General features: G+C 38.3%; 1 protein-coding gene across 1 annotated transcript; it reads right to left on the bottom strand.

The window, feature by feature from the left end:
- Window positions 1-108: 108 nt before the first annotated feature.
- Window positions 109-18,300, bottom strand: slc35e1 (solute carrier family 35 member E1). Its single transcript, XM_057842085.1, has 6 exons — window positions 17,916-18,300; window positions 14,209-14,279; window positions 11,616-11,753; window positions 11,188-11,313; window positions 10,865-11,110; window positions 109-2,808 (listed from the first exon to the last, which is right to left on the bottom strand). Exons 1-6 carry the CDS (start codon window positions 18,241-18,243, stop codon window positions 2,575-2,577), a joined length of 1,143 nt encoding a protein of 380 aa, XP_057698068.1. The 5' UTR covers window positions 18,244-18,300; the 3' UTR covers window positions 109-2,574.
- Window positions 18,301-21,941: the final 3,641 nt, after the last annotated feature.

Raw genomic sequence — 21,941 nt, forward strand, 5'->3', positions numbered from 1 at the left:
TGTACCGTGTGATCTTGCCTATTTGTTTCAAAGTGGCAATGCACTCAGCTTAGTTTTGGGTGAAGATCATTATCATGCATGGTTTAACTGAATTGTAAAATATTTTACAACAGCGTGAATCAGATTGCATTCCATTGTGTAGCTCTGTTTTACTGTGTGTAGTCTAGTGTGTAACCTGAAAATTGGTATCATTTGCTGCTGCACCAACATTGAAAATGCATTTACAGTAACCGAGGAGACATTTGGTACAGTCCAGTATTCTATTTTATTGTTTTTCAACATTTAAAAATAGCATTTCTTTTAATCAGAAGCAGAGCCAACTGCTCATAGCTGCACTGCTGCAAAACATATTTGTACCTTGACAACCATAAATAAAAATCTATTAACATTAGCAAAGTAAAAACTCATAAAATAATCGTACAAGTTTTACAAAGAATCCATCCCCGTTCAGACGCACTGTACATCCCAGTGAGCAACTTTTGTTCTATGAGCCGTTATCTAAGTTCACCGATTCTTTTATGACGGTCAACTTGACTTAAACTTGATGCTGAGAAAGAAAATTCAAAGGGTACAGGATGAACTTTACTGAAAAAGTGAGGTCTGTCCTGTTACCCTTTTCTTTTGGCATCACCATCAAGCAACAATATACAAGTCAAATATGAATTTCTGATAAGTCAATGAAGCTACGATTTTGATCTGCTTGTGAGAATTATGCACACTGGCATCCAGGTAGAAATGTTTTAAAACTGGGAATAAATATGTTGCTAAATATTTAAAGTAAGCTGTCTGCTAGAGAGCTTTTATTTAGTTGATGATTGGCTGAAAGTTTACTCGTTGACGCTTCCCCTTTAATGCCTGACATTTTCAAAGTTATCAAAATGCATTTATGGTTAAAATGTGGCGTCTCCTTGCATCTACAACAATGCAAACTAAATGTAGAGTGTTGACATTCCCCCTAACAATACGATTCCCTTTTAGTTTGTTATTTTCCAGGCTGATTTTGAACAAGCTCTGCTCGTCTTTCTGCTATGCATGAGTCAGATTGCTCACATAATCATTATTTCCAATGAAAAGCAGATCCACGAGAGAATTTCATGAGACATAAAAACAAAAACATACTACAAATGACATATTAAAAGATGGCTAGAATTGATTGTTAAAAGGTTTTGCAAACATTCAAGCCCTAAACTGCAGCAGCAACAGCAGACACGTAAAACAACAGAGTAGTAACTCCAGCAAATCATATTTGGTAATCTCCAAATATCAACCCAACACACATTATTTTTTTTGAAAAGTTTGACTTCCTTGATGATGCAAGATTACATAAACAAAAAACAAAACAAAACAAAAAACCCCACAAATTGACATCGAGAATTAGAAACTACAGTAGAAAAACTTGGGAGCGCCCTTTACAGTATATTGCTGCATTATAATGCTCAGTGTCAATTTCTAATAAATACAAGACCGATGTCTGGTTTTATTGACACTGAAATTGAGCACAATCTTTTTATCCATCTGGGTTGGCAGTTCAGTTGATTATTGCACAAAGAAAATCTCTGCTTCCTTTACACATCTATCCAGTGACTATTAGAGGACATTTCATACCAGTCTACCCTCTCAACAGAACATTTTGTTCTAATGTGCAAACGAGAGACAGTTTTTAAGAGGAAAAAAATGAAATATGACAAACTTTGGTGGCAGGCTTATAATTTGCCTGACAGGACAGAGGATATCCTTGTCTGCCTGAGAAGCATTGATAATGCATAAATATTATTGATCAATATGAAAATAACCCACGTAAAAGACTGATTCACATTGACAATTTGATCTCACTTTCAACAAAATGATGGTTTTCTTGGAAAGATGAGGCAAAAAAAACCTTTGTAATTTGCAGCTGTGTACCTATTTTACAAGGAAGCTTTGCTTTTTCCAAACATGTATACGAATGATGACACCGATTGGAGCATTATAAGAAAAGAGAGTGGTCACTGACCGTTCTGCAGATCAGAACTCTGTCTCGCACTTAATGCTAATCAAATTATAATACAATAGATATGATTGCTTTCTGTGTGTCAGTCGGAGTGGGAAAAACTTGATGTCCCAATATTTTATGGGCTCTTTTGAGACGTGAATATTTCAAGAATGTTGGATTTCAACCGTCTCTTTCGCAAGAAAAATAAATACCTAAAACCTAAATATTAAGGCTTTGCACTATGTTTTTGTTTGTTACCAAAAGTAACATGACAGACGTTGTGTGTGAGGTCCCAGTTGCAGATGACATCACTCCTTTAGAAAATAAAAATATCCAACTCTATGCTGTGTGCGCCAATGAAAATATCTGATCCGAGTGTTGCTGCGTGTCCGGCCACTCTAAAGAGCATGAACTGAAGTAACAGATTGTAAAAATCAGCAAGGTTTTGACACGGAGAAGCATGGGAGAGGTCATGTCAATGATGTCCCGCTCTTCCTGTGTGGAACAGTCTCTCATGTGTGACGAAGTGCTGCTGGGATGGCGTCTACACACACGCTAACGTCTATACGAGGGCGAGCCCGAGCAGAGGACGGCCTCGTCTTTTACACCACATACTGGTGGTGGTTGCTGTTGGAGTTTGTCGTGTAGGTTTGACGACTGTACTGAAAGTGGTCGGTCAGCACGTTGTTCCAACTGTGTTCCTGCTGCAGTGTCGTGTGGGAGAAAGGCACCGAGCCGTTGGCCTGATGCTTTTGGAACACCGGGTTGTCAAAGGTCATCAGGTCTTGCTTGCTGCTTGGTAGCATTTTCTTCTCTTGGTTTGCATCATACTTGGCCTGTTGGGGAAAGGATTAGGATAATTATATTTACAAATTGACTGATCAGTTCTTAAAACAGTGGAGGCAGACTAGCGGTGTGCCAAAAAAATCTTATTAGATGCATCAAGATTCGACACGTGACTATTCGATTACAATTCATAAATGTTCAAAAACGATGATTTTCCCTAACAACGTAATGACAGCCGCTAGTAGCGGAACGAATTTCAAGGCACGTTTACCGCCTGGACACCTTTAATGGACGCACGCACAACTTTATGATGGATGCAGCTGAAGTTACTGAAACAGATTTACTCCTGTTCAAAAGACTCGAAAATGAATTTGTGTATGAGACAGGAAGGAACCCAGCTGTCACGCTTTGGGTCCTCTTCTGTGTCCAAGTTATTTTTCAGAGCGAGAGGGAAAGAGAGACGGTTCGTTGCTCTTTGTCTTTTAGTTGTCCAGCAGAAGGTTCAAGTCGTGTACTATTTTGACAGATGATGAACTATTTAGAGACATTGTTGACCTGAAATTGTGTCCAAATCCTTTTTTGAGCCTCTTAACAGGAAATATGTTCTTTTTAGTTTTATTTTTCAATTAAAAAAAACATCGCAAAAGGGGAAAAAATACTTTATTGTTTGATAAAGTCTTTGTTTTTCACATTTAAATTTTAAAATTTAAAAGCAGAAAACAGTCATTTTTATTTTATTTTTAATTGTCATATTATTCAATTATTTATTTTTAAAAGTATTTGAAAAATTAAAGAGGGGAAAAATTGGGATTTCTGTAGTTCTTGCGCTTGTATTTAGGACAACAGAAATTTGATTTAAAATTTTAATGAGAAACATGGGGTCAATTGACATTCGTGGGCCACGCAAAATGACATGGCGGGCCAGATCTGGCTCCTGGACCTTGAGTTTGAGACCTGCGTCTTAAACATTATGTATTCTTTGCTTTTTTGGTTTTACTGGCAGCCAAAGAAACAAAACAAGTGCTTTTTTATGTTCCTATTTGTGTGTTCCTCTAAAAAAAAGAGCAAGATTTTTTTTTTTTTTTTTTTCAAATTCATTTTAGGCATGGATGAAAATTAGGAAATGGAGATTGGAGAATAGTCCAAAAGACTGAATTTGATTTTATTAGTCAGGTTTACTGGACTGTCTCAGAAAATTAGAATACACAATATTCTAATTTTTTGAGACAGTCCTGTGTATATATACAGGACTGTCTCAGGAAATTAGAATACACAATATTCTAATTTCCTGAGACAGTCAGGAAATTAGAATATTGTGTATTCTAATTCCTGAGACAGTCAGGAAATTAGAATATTGTGTATTCTAATTTCCTGAGACAGTCCTGTATATATACACAGGACTGTCTCAAAAAATTAGAATATTGTGTATTCTAATTTCCTGAGACAGTCCTGTATATATACACAGGACTGTCTCAAAAAATTAGAATATTGTGTATTCTAATTTTCTGAGACAGTCCAGTATGCTATCTAGAAATTTGTAAGAGTATGAGTGAAGGAAGAAATGATTTTTTTCCCCCCCTACAAGGAACAACACAAAGCATATCACTCCATATTTCAATCAGTGACCTATGATTCAGAACTGTATAACTTGGTTAGGAAGGTGTAGCCCCATAAAGTTGGTACAGTAAGGTCTAAATAGACAACGCAAAGAAATGAAATGTTCACAAACTGGTTCTGAACAATGAGAAGGGATACTGCGCCTTCCAAGTCAGATGGGGTAACAGTAGACCTACAAAATCCAAATACTGTAAATTTGTTTGCCCCCCTGATGGTTCAATTGATGGATTTTGTTGTAGTTTCAACATACTGTCACAATCGACAAGATAATGCATCTTTACCAAAACAAAAACAAAAAAATAACATTAAAGTCAAATTAATCATTGTTAATCCTATGGCTTGCCTCTTCCCTCCCATTTTGTAATTTTAATCAGAACGTAAAATTTCATCATGGAAATTCAATCTCATACTACAACAGCAACAAAAATGTGAATTTCCATTCCCAAAACAAATAACAAAATGATCAGATACTTTTTACTTTTGCCAGTTGGTTAAAACTATAGAAAAGGCTGCGATTATGTACCGCATTTTCGCGCCCATAGGGCACACCATATTAAAAGACAAAGTCTCATTTTTGGGTAATATTTTTGAGGTTTTTAAAAAAAAAAAAAATGTGTATTTAACCGACACACACAAGACGCACAGGATTATTGGGCGTATGAAAAACATATGCCAGCATGTGCTCTTGCATGCACGCTGGTGTATTTTTTTTTTTTTTTTTAAAGGCAGTGGGAGCAAAACCGAGTTCAACTGTACTTTATTAAAGAATTTAACAAACTACTCACCAGGGTTGTTTTCGTCAACAATGACGATAATGAAAATATTTTGTCAACCAACAATTTTTTCATGACGATGATGTGGTGAGCTAAAAAACTGTCTTGGGACACTAAAAAATAACGAGATGATAATTTTATTTAATAAAAAAAAAAAAAAAAAAAAAAACGCATAGGGGGGGAAAAGAAACACTTTTTAAATTGTTTGCTAAGGTCTTTATTTTTCAAATAAAATTTTTTTAAATACATTTTTTAACAAAAAAAAGGACAAAACATATTATTTTATATTCCAATTGCTTGTTTTTCAATTTAAAAAAATATTCATTTTTAAATGTCTATCAAAACAATGACAACGAAAACAAAACAAGAATGATGCCAGTTATCATCTGACGAGACGAGAACGAGATGAAAATTCACCGTAGTTTCCGTCATACATTCACAATGTGTGACATTTTCTTATCTTGTGTGTAGTTAGCACATATCGTAGCAGTGCTTGGTCGTATCATTCATGTGACGTGCTGCGCCGTCCCCCCGCCCTACACACTTACTCACCAGCCGGGGGAGTAAGCGTGTGTCCAATCCAGGCTCATTTTGTGTAAATGGTAAATGGTGTTATACTTGTATAGCGCTTTTCTACCTTTCAAGGCGTTCAAAGCACTTCACACTACATCGCCATCCACCTACTGGTGACGCAGCACCACACTTACAATACTGTAATGTCATATGGTGCAACACATATCCAACTTATTTAAAAAAGCTTGAAATACTACAGAAAAAAGTTATACGTGCCCTAACATGGTCTGAGTTTAATGCTCCAACTAAAATAATTTTTCACCGCCACCACCTCCTGAGGCTTACCACAACTATTACCAAAATGCTTGTGTAATGTATAAGATTATCTATAGACTAAATTATAAATTAGGTGACCTCGTCCCAGTCTGTACTCCTCAACACACATACACTACCAGAAGAAAACATCAAATCACAGGAAAAAAATGAAGGCTAAAGTGTACAAGTTTTAGCATTGTGTGCAAAGGACCACAGATTTGGAATGAACTGGATGAAACACTTAAAATGTCACACTCCATCTCCATCTTTAAGAAAAAACTCAAAACTCATCTCCTAGCAATGTATATATAATATGCTGATTCTTTGAACAATACTACTGGTGTCTCTTATCAAATCCAATGTAACCAAAATTTTGAAATTGCCCACAGTTAATTGTGTGTGTGTGCATGTGTGTATGTGTGTTTTGTCTAACTGGGCCCCTGCTAAAAGCTTTGAATAGCTTCTTTGGAGTGTCCGATTCGCCCACCTTAACATGTGAACTGCTAGCGTATGATCATGTACTGTATTTGTTGATGTGCGAATAAACTGAAACTGAGGTGTAGGTTCAGTATCTTGGTCAAGGATACTTAGGTGAGTTCATCAGGGCAGAGAATCGAACCCACAACCTCTGGGTTGGGGGACAACTACTCTATCACTGAGCCTCACCATCCCCTGTGTAACACATGTATCAGTATTATATGTATTTTCTTATCTTGGCTAGATATGCCGTGTTGATTTAGCCTTTAAAGGCATTTGCTGAGTGTTCAACACACACTAAATGTAACTTGTAGCGTTAGCATAGCTTTTGCATTAGCATGGTGAGCGTCGTCTTAAACTCTAGGAAAACTTTTTACATACAGTTTGTAGCATTCCGGTGAGTTTAATTCATTAAAATTAATGTACTGTTTTCCTGCTGAGTGTGTATTGTCATCAAAAAGATGGTGATGTCCTTGTACACTGTACAACAGACATGTCCAAAGTCCGGCCCAGAGGCCAAATGCGGCCCGCGGTCAAATTTCATCTGGCCCCCAGCCTCTGTCATAAAATCAATTACGTCTGGCCCGCACACCGTATTGGCCCGAATATAAGACGGTGTTTTTTGCATTGAAATAAGACTGAAAAAGCATTGAAGCAATGTTCTGTCATGACAGATCTCAGCTACTTTCAAGTTTAACCAGTATGCATTATTTTATTGCAATGTTGTTCCTTATTCAGATTTGTTTCAAGACTACAATTACAGTTAGACTTCACTTTGATGGTTGATGCAGTTATTGCTATTTTGTTGTTTTATCACAATAGATTGGTTTATTTACATTTCAAAAACCAGAAGCCATTCATTTACAAATGTGATTGCAATTTAGTTTACATATTTAAATGTTCAGATATTAAGATTTGAATGAGGCAAAATAACATGCTTTTTCTCTGAAATATATTGTTGTAATCATTTGTTTCAGATGTACTGTAATTATTTTCTGAATAAAAATTAATTTGGTGCTCAAAAAGTCTTTTTTCAAACTTGAGTCATGAAAAAGAGGGGGTCGTCTTATAATCAGGGCCGTCTTATATTCGGGCCAATACGGTAAATTGGTCAGCAGTGCTGCTACCAGCATATGTAGTAGCTTTACACACTAAATGCTGCTCCTCATTTACCCACGAAAAGGCAGCAGCACTCTAAGCAACATTACCCCGTGTGACCCTTTACTTCCAATTTTCTAAAATGGTGACAATCAACAAAAAAAAAAAAAGAAAGTTGACTGCGACGGCCGACGCTTCAAGGATAGGTGGAAATTGGACTATTTCTTCACTAAAATATGCAACAACTCGGTCTGCCTTATTTGCTAAGAGACAGTAGCTGTTTTTAAAAAGTTCAATATGAGGCAATAATACCAAACAAGACACGCTGACATGTACGACAAGATTATAGGGAAGATATGCAGCAAGAAATTGAAGCAACTTGAAGCTAGTTTAATTTCACAGCAGCAGTATTTCGAAAGAGCCCGAGAGTCAAAAGAGAACGCCACAAAGGCTAGTTGCGAGATTGTTGAAATTATTAATTAAAAAAAATAATAAAGAAAATGTGACACACAGAATGGCTTGCTAAAATTTGCTTAAATATATTGTTCTACGTAAAGGACGTCATCCAAGGTCGGCCCCCCACATTTTTACCACACCAAATCTGGCCCCCTTTGCAAAAAGTTTGGACACCCCAGCTCTACAACTATGTGCTCGTCTGTCAATGTTCATTTGAAATTGTTGGAAACCTTAAATTTATTTATTTATCATGGACTAAAACTTTTTACAGACGAACATATTTTGAGTAATTATCGACTAAAACTAGATTAAATCTGTCCGAGTTTTCGTTGATGCTAGACGAAGACGAACACATTTTGCAATTACTAAAATATGACAAAGACTAAAAAGTATTTTCGTCGAAAAGACAGACGAAAATTAAAAGGGCTGCCAAAAACAACAGTGGTACAGACATCAATCTTAATCCACAAATCCATCAAAGTCCTCATCTTCTGTATCCGAAATGAACAGCTGGGCTACATCTCCATCAAATGCGGCAGGTTTCCTTCCCAATGTTGATAGTCTTAACGTACACACTCACACTTTATAGCTACTGGGGGCACGCCCCCTGAGACACACAACCTCCTCCCTTTGAGGTTCTCATGCCGCTCTCACTTACGTCCGCCTTTTTAAAAATTGCTCAGTCAGACAGACATTTTGGTACTCAGCCAACAAAATAGCTACACGGTCCATTTTGGAGAAAGATTTTTGACTTTTAGGTGCACCTTATGGTCTTGAAAATACGGTACAGGTAGTCCCCAGGCTACGAACAAGTTCCGTTCCTACGCTGGTGACGTAACCCGAATTTCCACGCGAGTCGGATTTAACGCTTTAACACGTCATTGTTCTGTCGTCACCAACATGTCGGAGCTAAATCCTAGACAGACAGCGAGCTAAGCTCTGAAATGACGATGTCAGACATCCGTGTGGTTTGCTGACTTTATTCAGCTGCTCATGACATCAACACTTGCAGAATCAAACTAAAATAAAAATGAAATTTAATCTGTTTCATCTCCAATATCAGCAATTTAAATTTGCATTCATAACTAGCTGCTGATGGAACAATAACAATCCACACAAACGTGTGCATCATCAAAAACAATCACATAAACTCGCCCCAAGTATTCGACCACAATTTAAACCGCACAATAAACAGTACAAAAGGTGTTATACACAGGTGTTGCCTCTGTGGATGCTTCATAAGCAAATGTGCGCGCAGGTTTGCAGGTCTGTAATCTGTCCCCTTTCTCACTCAGCTGCACGGCTTCTTCGTGGGAGCTGTCACTACCCACAAATGTGCTCTTCTTCGTGTGCGCAAATACATTTTTTTGTGTGTACATCTGCTCTTACTCGCATGCCATTAGTATTACCTGCTGTACGCTTCCTGTACCAAGATAAGTAATGTCGAAATCACGTAAGCCGAGTACGTCATAACCTGGGGACTACCTGTATATGGTTCCTTAGGTCTGTAGGTTTGTGTTCAGGATATGTTTGTAATATAAAACAGAAGAGGATTTAGTTTTGGGTTAATCAAGTCAAATGTCACAGAGATCAGAAAAGGAATTTATCAGTAACTTGATAACAGCTAATTTGCATTGGAAGTCATATGATGAGAAAAGAGTGATAACATTTTGGCTCATGAGGGTAAAGGTAGAGTGCCCATTCCACTAAATGTAGCAGAGCTCTGAATTTTTTTGCTTGGGCAAAGGCAGTGTTGTTAATAACGGCGTTACTAACGGCGTTTTAATCTTCAGTAGTGAGTAATCGAATTAATTACTTTTTACTTTAATTAATTACTATTTTCTCATCTTGGCAACGCCGTTACCGTTACTGAGGCGGGAAAGGCGTGCGTTACTAAGCGTTACTATGTTGGCTGACTGACGCGAGTAAAGTCTGAGAAAGACGGACTCACGGAGACGAGAGAGCAGAGCAGGAGTTGGGAGGAGGCAAGGGAGTGTGACGCCGTTGCAAACGCGATGCTACAATGTACTATGCGAGGTGGCTCCAATAATACCTGACTGTAGCCGATAGCCTACAAACTACGCCCACATGATGCTTCGGTAGCTATCACATATATGCAGAACTAGATGCCAATGACGGACACGGCGGCATTAGCAACATGTATAATAAAGAACTAGATGCGTTTGTAAACAGCCGCCACCTTAACGCAGTAGACTTCTCAGGAAGGCTCTGTTGTCGAGAACCTAAGTAACTTTTTATCTAAAATGCTCCTAAATCGGCAAAACTTACACATGTCGAAAATAGACAGAAGGGAACTAATGCAATAATGGGAGCAATTTTAACAACTTTAACAGTTGATTCACAACATTAAATGACTTCCACATATAGCAAAGGTGACTATCTAGAATCACAATATCTGCAATACCCCTGTGTCTAGTTAAGTTTAGGGTAAAGAATTGGGCTAGGGCCAATTGTCCCAAAAACCATTTAAACTTCACATTGTGTGACATGTTTTTTTTTTTTTGGTTGTTTCTTTTTTTTTTTTGAGAAAAAAAAACCATGAAAATTATCACCAGTTACTTTGCCAAGTAACTAATTACTCTTACATTCAGGTAACCGAGTTACTAACGCAATTACTTTTTGGGAGAAGTAATTTCTAACTGCAATTAATTACTTTTTTTAAAGTAAGATTAAAAACACTGGGCAAAGGGTCCACAGCTCTTCTAGTCTACAGTATATTTTGCTTTTGGCGAGTCAATTGAAATGACAAAGAATTCAAGTCACATTATGCATGCATGCAAAGCAAGTGCCTTGATGTTAGTCAGGAATGCATCCAGAGTGTAGTCAGGTGACTCACCTTGTTGTAGAGGAAGACCCCGACTATGGCCGTCATCATGCCCAGCACATTGGTGAGTGTGACCGGGTTGCGGAGCATAAATAGTGAGATGCTGATGACCATGATCCTCTTGGTCGCGTTAGCCACGGCATAGCTGAGCGGACTGACCAGATTGAGCACGCTGAAGGCGATGACGTTCTGAGCGAAGTTGCAGAAACCACTGATGAGCAGTAGAACAACGGTTCTGGTCCAACCCGACATGTCCCACTGCGAGGACAGCACGAGACGGTGGTCAGATCATTGGGTAAAAAGCAAAGAGGGGGAAAAAAAGAGCTAATTCGTACCAGATCATCATTAACCAGAAAGACCGAAAGGTCAACCAGCACCCAGGTGGGCAGCATGAATATAACAGCATTGAAGCCCAAAATGTTAAGAAGCCGCAGGTGGTGGATGTGTGTGTCACGCAACACCTAGAAGACAATGAAGTCCTTATAAAACACTCTTAAAGAAAAACGGCCTATAAAACTTGTTTACACGGAAATCCTCACGATTTTATTGAACCTGAAGAAGGAATTGGGATAAGAAAAACCATGTGAGAAGAAGGAAATGCATCATAGTTCTGGTTTTAATTTAAACTCGTATCTGCATTCTTACTTGACGATTCTGATATAAAGCAGTCTGGTGGAAAATTTGAGGAAAAACACACGTCCACGCTCTATACAAAAGTTACATCATGAAATTTTACACATGTCTACAATTTCCGTACATCTACCTTTTTGGAGAAGATGTTCTGCAGAGAGAAGCATAGCGTGGCAGCCAGAGCGCTGATCAGGCCCGAAACATCGAAGGACAACTCCGTCACTGTGGCTAGCAGCACTCCGCCAATAATGGGGATCAGAGATACGTACACCTTCCATGGCGACCGTACATACATCAGAGGATGCAACAACAAAGCACAGTTGAGATATTTGAGGAAGAAAACCACTGAGCAAGTAGGAATTATAATATTAAGTGGCCAAAAACATTTTGACTTGTGTTATCTAACTCACTGACGGCTAAAGATGTCCTATCTACTTTGGCAGCAGTTTTATCTTACAATCTGCAAGTTATCTTTTAATTCAAAATTAAATTTCCCAGTCAAAATGGATTGGATGTCTACTGCCATTAATGCTAGTAAAAGTATCAACGAATATGATTAACTTTTTATTTCAATGGAACAGTGTTGTTTTCGTCAACGATGACGATCACGAAACATTTCGTCGACGTACATCTTTTCATGACAATGACGAGTGCTAGTTTTCGTCTGACGGGACGAGAACGAGACAAAAATGCGCCATTCTTTCCATCATAAGTTCACATTTGTGTGACATTTTACGTACAGTTAGCCTGTATCGTACCAGTGTCTGGTTATGTCGCTCATTTGACGTGCCGTGAATTTTGATTGTTATTTACATCTGTAACACTGCAATGCATGCTAAGAGGCATGGTGAATGACAACAGTGTTGACTGCAGGTGGCAGAAAAGGTTGACTGTCTCCCTCAAGTGAGCAGTCATGGCCAAATGAAGCTTCTTGAAGCAATGAAGCTTCGACTCAATTAGCTTCATGGTGGTTATTTTTGGTCTTATGACAGTCTTATGATTCCGCTGTTTTACTGGTTAATATATTTTGGTGTAAATATCTCATAATACAGTGAGAACACCTGCGCCTTATAGTCCAGTGACGCTTATCAATGAACAAATGTCGTTTGTGTGTAAAATTTTCTGGGTTGCGGCTTATAGTCAGGTGGGCCTTATAGTTTGAAAATTACGGTAATTGAAAATTGTACCGTTTTCCGACTGAGTTTGTATTATCACCAAGTTGGTGATAGATTTTTAGATGCGACAATATGTGGTCGTCTGTCAATGTTCATTTGAAATGGTAGGAAATCTTTTTTTTTTTTTTTTAAATAAAACTTTAGAATTTTACAGACGAAAGTATTAAAAAAAAGTTACCAAAAACTAGAAAAAGGCAAACACATATTGAAATGACTAAAATATGACTGAGAGTAAGTATTATCGTCCAAAAGACTAAATATCTTATTATCTTAACTTTAAATATCTTAATAGGCTCATACTAGCTACAGTGCTCAACATTTTTATATTTTCTATACTTCTATCTTATTTGTTGTACTTTTGATTTTTTTTTTTTTTTTTTTTTTGCACTAAATCAGGGGTCCCCAAACTACGGCCCACGGGCCGGATACGGCCCGCCTCCACATTTGGTCCGGCCCCCTGAACAATTTTTTTTTTTTTTTTTAACTTGTGTTATTTATTTCCTGGCTTTTTCTGTGAAGAACCCAGAAAGGGTTATTTGGTTATTATCTATTTAATTAATAGTGTTATTATTATATTATATTATATTATGTTATTATTTTTATTTTATTTACTTTTGTTCCGTGAAGAATCCAGAAAGGGTTAGTGGCCTTCTGAAAAACAATAAATTTTTACATTTAGGCACTCCTGCAATCGTCACACTTTTTCTGTTACAAACTGACCCCGGGCCCTCATCAGAGAAGGCAAAAGTTATGTGGCCCTCATAGGAAAAAGTATGGGGACCCCTGCACTAAATGTTACTTTTTTATTTGGACTCATGTGGACTAAGGCACCATACAGTATTCAGCTACATTCCCAGCCTGTGTGAACACTGGAGTGCAAAGTAAACATGACACACGGATGTAAGATGCAACTATCAAAAGATCACATTCATCCACACAATATGGCGAAATCAGTCTGTATTTGAATTGACACTGAAAGTCTTAGTACAAAGGAGAGGTAAAAGGACTAGCTGTTAAGGTTATCGATTGTATATTGGTAAATGAGTAGCTAATCATACCAGTACTTCACGTCAGTGTGTTAGACGAGAAAACATGCATTCTAAACTTAAAGCATACAAAGTAGGGATGGGACTTCATCGCGTGAATTATGTTTGATTTGAAAAGCTTTAACGAGTTAATAACTACTAACCCATTTTAATTGCGGGTAAGCACATTTCATCGAGAAAAAAACATGCCTAGATTAAGGAAAATGTGACTTTGTGTCTATATGAGTGTGTGCGGGTGTGTATGAGTCTTTATAGAATTCACCCACAAAACCATCCTTTCAACAATAAAATTAAGACTGACCCTAGAACTGACATTAGGAATGTTCACAAGAAGAGATAAAAACACCTCAGCTGATCTACAGCCCCCCTCCCCGACCCTAGAAGCGCTCATGCCTGTAATGTAATACGAGCAGCAGTACAGTCGCACACAGTGCCACGTCACCACTGCTGAAGGAGTGCAGACTTAAAGAGGGAAAGCCTTGCTGCTTGAATCGAAGATACTCACCTTAGTAGTTTGCTTCTCCCTCATGATGATCCTTGACAAGAGCACAACCCATATTGGCATCGTGGCTTTAACTGCATTGGAGATTTAAAAAGAAAGAATTAATAAATTGCTGTCGTGAAAGTCGTGAAAATGACACAGAGATGATCTTTCACAATGTAAACTACCAGGCTCTACTCCAACACAAATACAACAGTAAAGTGTAAGTTTTTTTTTTTTTTTGGTGGGTGAGAAATAATGAATGGTGCGAAAACAGTACGAAAAGGAGGGACATGTCTACAAATACAGTATTATTGTGGTCTAAATATAGTATTGCAATGCTTTATGTTAGATTTGACTCGTTTCTATTCCTTTTTACAACGTTGTGATAACATTGACAAATGTGATAATTTTGGTCGGACTAGCTATGGCCAGGATTCCAAGTTGATGAATGTATAAAATGTTTTACCAAATGCCCAAGTTGGCCAGTTACGTTTCCTTATCGGTACATGTCATCAAAACTGTTTCAACTTCAAGACAACAAAATGCAACAGATACAACTAGGAACAATATTTTAGGATACAACATTATTATATAACACAAGCAAGGAAGAAAGAGGAACTGTTTGTGCAATAGTTTGGTTTTAAACCATTGCAAAGCATAGGAACATACAACATAAGACACTTTTGATGGAAAACCTCTTGTGTAACACTGAACGTCATTACCTCTCAGATAAGTACAACGGAATACATTTTTTTTCTGAATAACACCTTAAGGAATATTCCTCTGTCAACTTCTTCATAATACTCATTACCATCATCGGATGGATGGATGCATGCATTATAGCCACTGACCAGCTCAAGTCTAGTTGCTTTTGGGTACAGTTGGCATCACAAGATTTTCATTTGATTCGCTAAAATAGCACAAGCATGGATAAAATGCCTGTCCCTAAAACAGGCAGCCACTTCCTTCAAGTAGTGACTTTTATTTACATCTTGCTCCACTATTTGCTACTCATCAGAGAAATCTCTTTATTTCCAGTTAATTAAACATTCTTTTTGCTGGGATGCATGATAAAAGGTGCTGACCAAGGTGAGTTGAGGAGCTTTACTGAGTAAAAAAATAGTGGTTTTCCACCATCTTGGTGCCAAAGAACTTCGTTGCCATCATGCACCTTGGTCCTGACATTAGAACGGTGGTGAAGTCAAGACAGAAACAAATCGGCACCAGAGGTGGGCAGTAACGCGTTACATTTACTCAGTTACATTTACTTGTTTTGGAGAAAAATGTACTTCTTAGTTTTACTAAGCCATACTTTTAACTTTTACTTGAGTAGATTTGTAATGAAGAAACACTACTCTTACTCCGCTACTTTGGGCTGCACTAGTAGTTGTTACTTTTTTCTTTATTCTACATACTAGAGTTTACTTTTTTCCAGCAATGGCAACAGTAGCTCTACCAGTTTCACCAATGAGACGTCACAACAATAATCACAAGACTCGATTATACCAATCAGACTCAAGCTTCACGTTCTATAATCACGCCGGCCTGTTCAATCATATGGCGTCTTTAAAGCACCGTAAAAAATTAAGCATTTGACATAGAGCACTGCCCACAACATGACTCGAAAGCGTGGATTTTAACCTCTCTCTTAGTTTTTATTTGGCACCGATTGACCACGGAAAACCGGAGATATGGTCCTTTTAATTTCATAATCGGATTAAACTATTCAAACTAGGAACTATTTCCTCCACTAGAGAGTACTCTTGCTCTTTGGACGAATAATACTTAAGTTCTGCAGATTTTTTTTCTCTCTCGCCGGAATGATTTTTTTTTTTTTTTTTTAAATTTCATTGTCTTAATGTGTTCATGTAATAGGTTGTAGTACAGTATAATAACAGTTCATATAGACAACTTTGTCCAGAGAAAAAAATAGCATTGTTTAATTTTTTTTTTTTTAATCAAACATTGTAAGCACTTACTCACCATGTTACTTGAGTATTCTTTTCACCAAATACTTTAACTTGAGTATACTTTAGGTTGTAGTACAGTATAATAATAACAGTTCATATAGATACCTTTTTGCTGAGAAAAAAAGCATTGTTTAAAAAAAAAAAAAAAAACAACATAAGCAGTTACTCACAATGTTACTGATTACTAGAGTATTCTTTTCATCAAATACTGTTTTATTTGTACTTAAGTACATATTTTGGATGACTACTCTCACGCTTACTTGAGTAATATTATTTTTATGTAACGCTACTCTTACTTGAGTAAAACATTTTTGCCTACTCTACTCACCTCTGATCGGCAGTGTTGTTAATAACGCCGTTAGAATATAACGGCATACCTAAAACCGTTATTTTCTTCAGTAGTGAGTAATCTAATTAATTACTTTTCTCATTTTGGCAACGCCGTTACCGTTACTCAGGCAGAAAAGGCATGCGTTACTATGCATTACTATGTTGGTTGACTGACGCGAGAAAAGTCTGGGAAAGACAGACTCATGGAAACGAGAGAGCAGAGCAGGAGTGAGGAGGAGGCAAGGGAGTGTGACGCCGTTGCATACGCGATGCTATTATTCTAAGTGGCTCCAATAATACCCGACTATAACCGATAGCCGACAAACTACGCCCACATGATGCTACGGTAGATATGACATATATACAGAACTAACTGCAAATGACAGACACAGCGGCATTAGCAAAATGTATAAAGAACTAGATGCGTTCGTAAACAGCCGCCATCTTAAAGCAGTAGACGTCTCAGGAAGGCTGTTGTCGAAAACCTTCCTAGCGAACCTAAGTAACTTTTTATCTAAAATGCTCCTAAATCGGCAAAACTTAACTTAAATCTATCTTTAAACAATGAAACAGTTTTAAAACTTACACATGTCGAAAGTAGCCAGAAGGGAACTAATGCAATAACGGGAGCAATTTTAACAACTTTAACGGTTGATTCAAAACATTAAATGACTTCGTCACATAGCAAAGGTTACTATGTAGTTATCGCAATATTTGCAATACCCCGGTGTCTGGTTAAGTTTAGGGTAAAGAATTGGGCTAAGACCAATTGTCCCTAAAACCGTTTAAACTTCACATTGTGGGACCTGTTTTTTTTTTGTTTTTTTTTAAGAAAAAAAAAAAATCATGAAAATTATCACCAGTTACTTTGCCACGTAACTAATTACTCTTAAATTCAGGTAACTGAGTTACTAACGCAATTACTTTTTGGGAGAAGTAATTTGTAACTCTAATTAATTACTTTTTAAAGTAAGATTAACAACACTGCTGATCGGCACACCAGCCTTGCTGAGCTTTAAAGTTTAAACCACAACACGGGCTCGTTTTTAGTGATTTGTCATCATGATACAGGTAGATTAACATACAAGATAAGTAACAAGACTTTGCATGGAAATAAAATTACTGATCAAAAGTTTGAATAAATCTCTCCAACCAATCAGATTTATTATGCTGGCTAGCACTCAAATTCATAGGCAACACCATATGGCTAATTTATCAGACTACGTGGAATGTATAACATTATCTTAATAAAAAAAAAACATTTTTTTGTTGTTGAAGCAATCAGGGGAGCGGACGTAAATGAAGGCCACGCTTGAGTGAAATATAGTCCAGATTTAGCCTAGCTAATGTCAGCTGATGCTATCCACACGAAGCTCCGACAGTCAGTCACAAAAAAGCAAGCGCTTACCCTTTAAATTGATTACTTACCGGTGTGCGCGTAGGAAACAGGCACTTTCCATATGCTGAAGTGAGCGGAGACCGATGCAAAGTATTTCCCGAAAGCTAAAGGTAGAATGGTCCACCAGTAGAGCCTCTTTGGCACTTCTGTTTTGGGGACTCCCCATGCCCGCAACAACGGCGGGAGGAAGACGACAATTGAAAAAATGTGAAAGAGGGACACCGTGACCGGGTACGGGAAACCATTGAGGATTATTTTGTTGATGACGTTGCCGCCCGAGCTGACCGTGTACCAGCATACGCACAGAACAACTATCCGGAACCCTTCCCTGACCTGAGCCCGCTCCACCGCGGCCATCTTTCACAGCGGAGTCAAGTGACGCGTCACCGGCGGCGCGCTCTCTTGCTTGCTGCCTGCGCCACGGAAGAGGAAAACACTTCAAAATCAAAGCTTGCCTCTACTGGCTAAAGTGGAGCACGCTGCATCCGCTTCAGTTGTCGTCACATTAAAAGACACACCAGTTTCTCGAAAAATGAACTGTAACTTCGGTACTAGTCCTTCTAAAAAAAAAAAAAAAAAAAAAAAGCATATTGTGATAAAATTCAATATTTTCTGTAATGTACTGATAAACATTAGCCTTTCATATTTTTAGATTCATTACACACAACTGAAGTAGTTCAAGCCTTTTATTGTTTTAATTGTGGCGATTTTGGCAAAAAAGTCAAGAAAAACCAAAAATCCCTATCTCACAAAATTAGCATATTTCATCCGACCAATACAAAAAAGTGTTTTTTAATACAAAAAAGTCAACCTTCAATTAATTATATCAGCTATGCACTCAATACTTGGTCGAGAATCCTTTTGCAGAAATGACTGCTTCACTGCGGCGTGGCATGGAGGCAATCAGCCTGTGGCACTGCTGAGGTGTTATGGAGGCCCATGATGCTTCGACAGCGGCCTTAAGCTCATCCACAGTGTTGGGTCTAGTGTCTCTCAACTTCCTCTGCACGATATCCCACAGATTCTCTATGGGGTTCAGGTCAGGAGAGTTGGCAGGACAATATAGCACAGTAACGCCATGGTCAGTCAACCATTTACCAGTGGTTTTGGCACTGTGAGCAGGTGCCAGGTCGTGCTGAAAAATGAAATCTTCATCTCCATGAAGCTTTTCAGCAGATGGAAGCATGAAGTGCTCCAAAATCTCCTGATAGCTAGCTGCATTGACCCTACCCTTGATAAAACACAGTAGGCCAACACCAGCAGCTGACATGGCACCCCAGACCATCACTGACTGTGGGTACTTAACAGTGGACTTCAGGCATTTTGGCATTTCTTTCTCCCCAGTCTTCCTCCAAACTCTGGCACCTTGATTTCCGAATGACATGCAAAATTGAGCAACAGTCCAGTGCTGCTGCTCTGTAGCCCAGGTCAGACGCTTCTGCTGCTGTTTCAGGTTCAAAAGTGGCTTGACCTGGGGAACGCGGCACCTGTGGCCCATTTCCAGCACACGTCTGTGCACGGTGGGTCTGGATGTTTCTACTCCAGACTCAGTCCACTGCTTCTGCAGGTCCCCAAGGTCTGAAATCGGCTCTTCTCCACAATCTTTCTCAGGGTGCGGTCACCTCATCTGGTTGTGCAGCGTTTCCTGCCACACTTTTTCCTTCCCACTGAGGTGCCTTGATACAGCACTCTGGGAACAGCCTATTCGCTCAGAAATTTCTTTCTGTGTCTTAGCCTCTTGCTTGAGGGTGTCAATGGTGACCTTCTGGACAGCAGTCAGGTCGGCAGTTTTGCCCATGATTGTGGTTTTGAGTAATGAACCAGGCTGGGAGTTTTTAAAAGCCTCAGGAATCTTTCGCAGGGGTTTTTAGTTAAATCGTTGATTCAGATGATTAGGTTAGTAGCTTCTTTTGAGTATCTTTTCATGATATGCTAATTTTATGAGACAGGGATGTTTTTTTTTTTTTTTTTTTTTTTACTTTTTTTTGCCAAAATCATCAATATTAAAACAATAAAAGGCTTGAACTACTTCAGTTGTGAGTAATGAATCTAAAGTATATGAAAGTCTAATGTTTATCAATACATTACAGAAAATAATGAACTTATCACAATATGCTATTTTTTTGAGACGGACCAGTATTACCAAGTGTGTAGGTTTGGTCTTAACATTGGTATGGAGATAACCTGCATGTACACTTTTTGCTCGGGATGGGACATTAATAAGACCAAACTGATTGGGTGTGAACGAGGGTCAGGGCCATAGGTGGAGTTTGACTTTTGGGGCGGTGGGGGGCACAACATGTTGATGACCCCGGAACGCAGTGTCCTCAAAAACATTAACTTACAAGAATGTTTATAATAATAAGTTGAAAATGAGCATATTTTTGTTACTCATCATTCTTTAGGGGAATTCCAAAGCAGGCTGCTTAGTCTATACTTTTCACCAAGATCATCATCCATTGAATATGTTACGCCCACCGGTGTCTTGCCAAAGTTGTTACCCCAGTCAAAAATTGTATCCCCTTGGCGGAGCCACTGCGCTGCACTGATTTGCTTGATTTCCGTGTTTTGGTGATGTAGGTATCCATTAGGTTTTAAAACATGGCACATCCATTAAAAAAAAAAAACTAAACCTTTTTTTTTCTGTCGTATAACGTAACATATGCATTGAATGTAAAAAAAGGCAATGTTTCACTGTTTTACTCATAGGATGACCTATAACTGTTATTACTGTAATCCAAGTCTTGTATGAAGTTTCTCCAGTTTAATAAACGTCGATGTTCAAAATATATAACTGTGGTTCTTTTCTGGCTTCAATTCATTGTTTAAGTCGACATAACTCATAACTAATGAGTGTGTGTTCACTCCCGTGGCCAGTGGACACAATTTTTGATGGGGGTAACTACATTGGCAAGACACCGGTGGTGGCTCTGTTGTACAATTAGCGTCTTTAGGCGGGCAAATTGAAATGCTGCTCACCATTTTGACGGTGCTCTCTAGCGTTTCATGGTCCACATTTTCAATCCTTGGTTCTTGCTCAGTAGTTGTTGTCGGTTTTGAAAGTTTAGGTTTGAAAAAAATTATGTAAATCTCCTCTTCGGTCCTCGGGTGGTTTTAGCAAAGCAAATGATGGTCTAAGGCAGGGGTTTTCAACCCAGTCCTCAAGGCACACTGTGGGTCCTGGTTTTTGTTCCAGCCGATCCAGCAGAGACAGTTGAACCAATGAGGCTTCTGCTAAAACAAGCCACACCTGACTGCAATCAACTGATTGCACTTGTAAAACACCAGATTGGGGAAAAAGTGTTGTCATCTTGTTTGGTAAGAATGAAATCCTGCACCCACAGTGTGCCTTAGTGGAATAGGTTGGGAACCCCTGGTCTAAGGTGATAGTCCCATGATCTGTTCGAAAAATCATTTTGACCTATTATAAAAATCTTTTTTTGTTCAATTACATGCAATGACACTTTTCGGCCACCGGGGGGGCTAGCCCCCCTGAACATCCGTGGCCACACACCAGTATCACGCCTATTCAAAACCTTGGATCGTAGCAAAATACATGGCTTATTAAAAGAATGAAATTACAGCAGCAATTTTCATTTGTTTACTTTTGATATAATTGATTTGGCACACTTAAAATGAAAAATACAAAAACGTCGTTGTTCATAAGATTTGTACTATGTTATATGTGAGAGTCCTGTAGCTATAACCATAGGAAGAGTCCTGCTTTGGCCTGGAAAAGGTCCAATTTTGGCATTGGTGATTGGTATAATGGAGTCGTGTGGTTATTGTTGCAACATTTCATTAGTGAAACTGAGACAGCCACTGTCGGCATCTCTGGGAAAATAAGGTTAATATGTAGAATAAAGAAGAAATATGTAACTAATCTAGTGTAGCCCAAAGTAGTAAAAGTATTGCATGGTAAAACTACTCTCAGAAGTACATTTTTCTCAAAAAGTAACTCTAGTAAATGTAACATAGTAAATGTAACGCTTTACTACCCACCTCTGGCAATGATAAATCCATTTACTGTAAATTCACAGCGAAAGGATGATAAG

Source organism: Corythoichthys intestinalis, chromosome 7 (genome assembly GCF_030265065.1).
Source record: "Corythoichthys intestinalis isolate RoL2023-P3 chromosome 7, ASM3026506v1, whole genome shotgun sequence".
NCBI classification, from domain to species: domain Eukaryota; kingdom Metazoa; phylum Chordata; class Actinopteri; order Syngnathiformes; family Syngnathidae; genus Corythoichthys; species Corythoichthys intestinalis.

Coding starts and splice junctions, on each gene's coding strand:
- slc35e1 (XM_057842085.1), bottom strand. CDS start 18,243: ATGGCCGCGGTGGAGCGGGCTCAGGTCAGGGAAGGGTTCCGGATAGTT. Junction 11,754..14,208: donor GGGAGAAGCAAACTACTAAG/GTGAGTATCTTC, acceptor TCGCCATGGAAG/GTGTACGTATCTCTGATCCC. Junction 2,809..10,864: donor GGGTCTTCCTCTACAACAAG/GTGAGTCACCTG, acceptor TTTCCCCAACAG/GCCAAGTATGATGCAAACCA.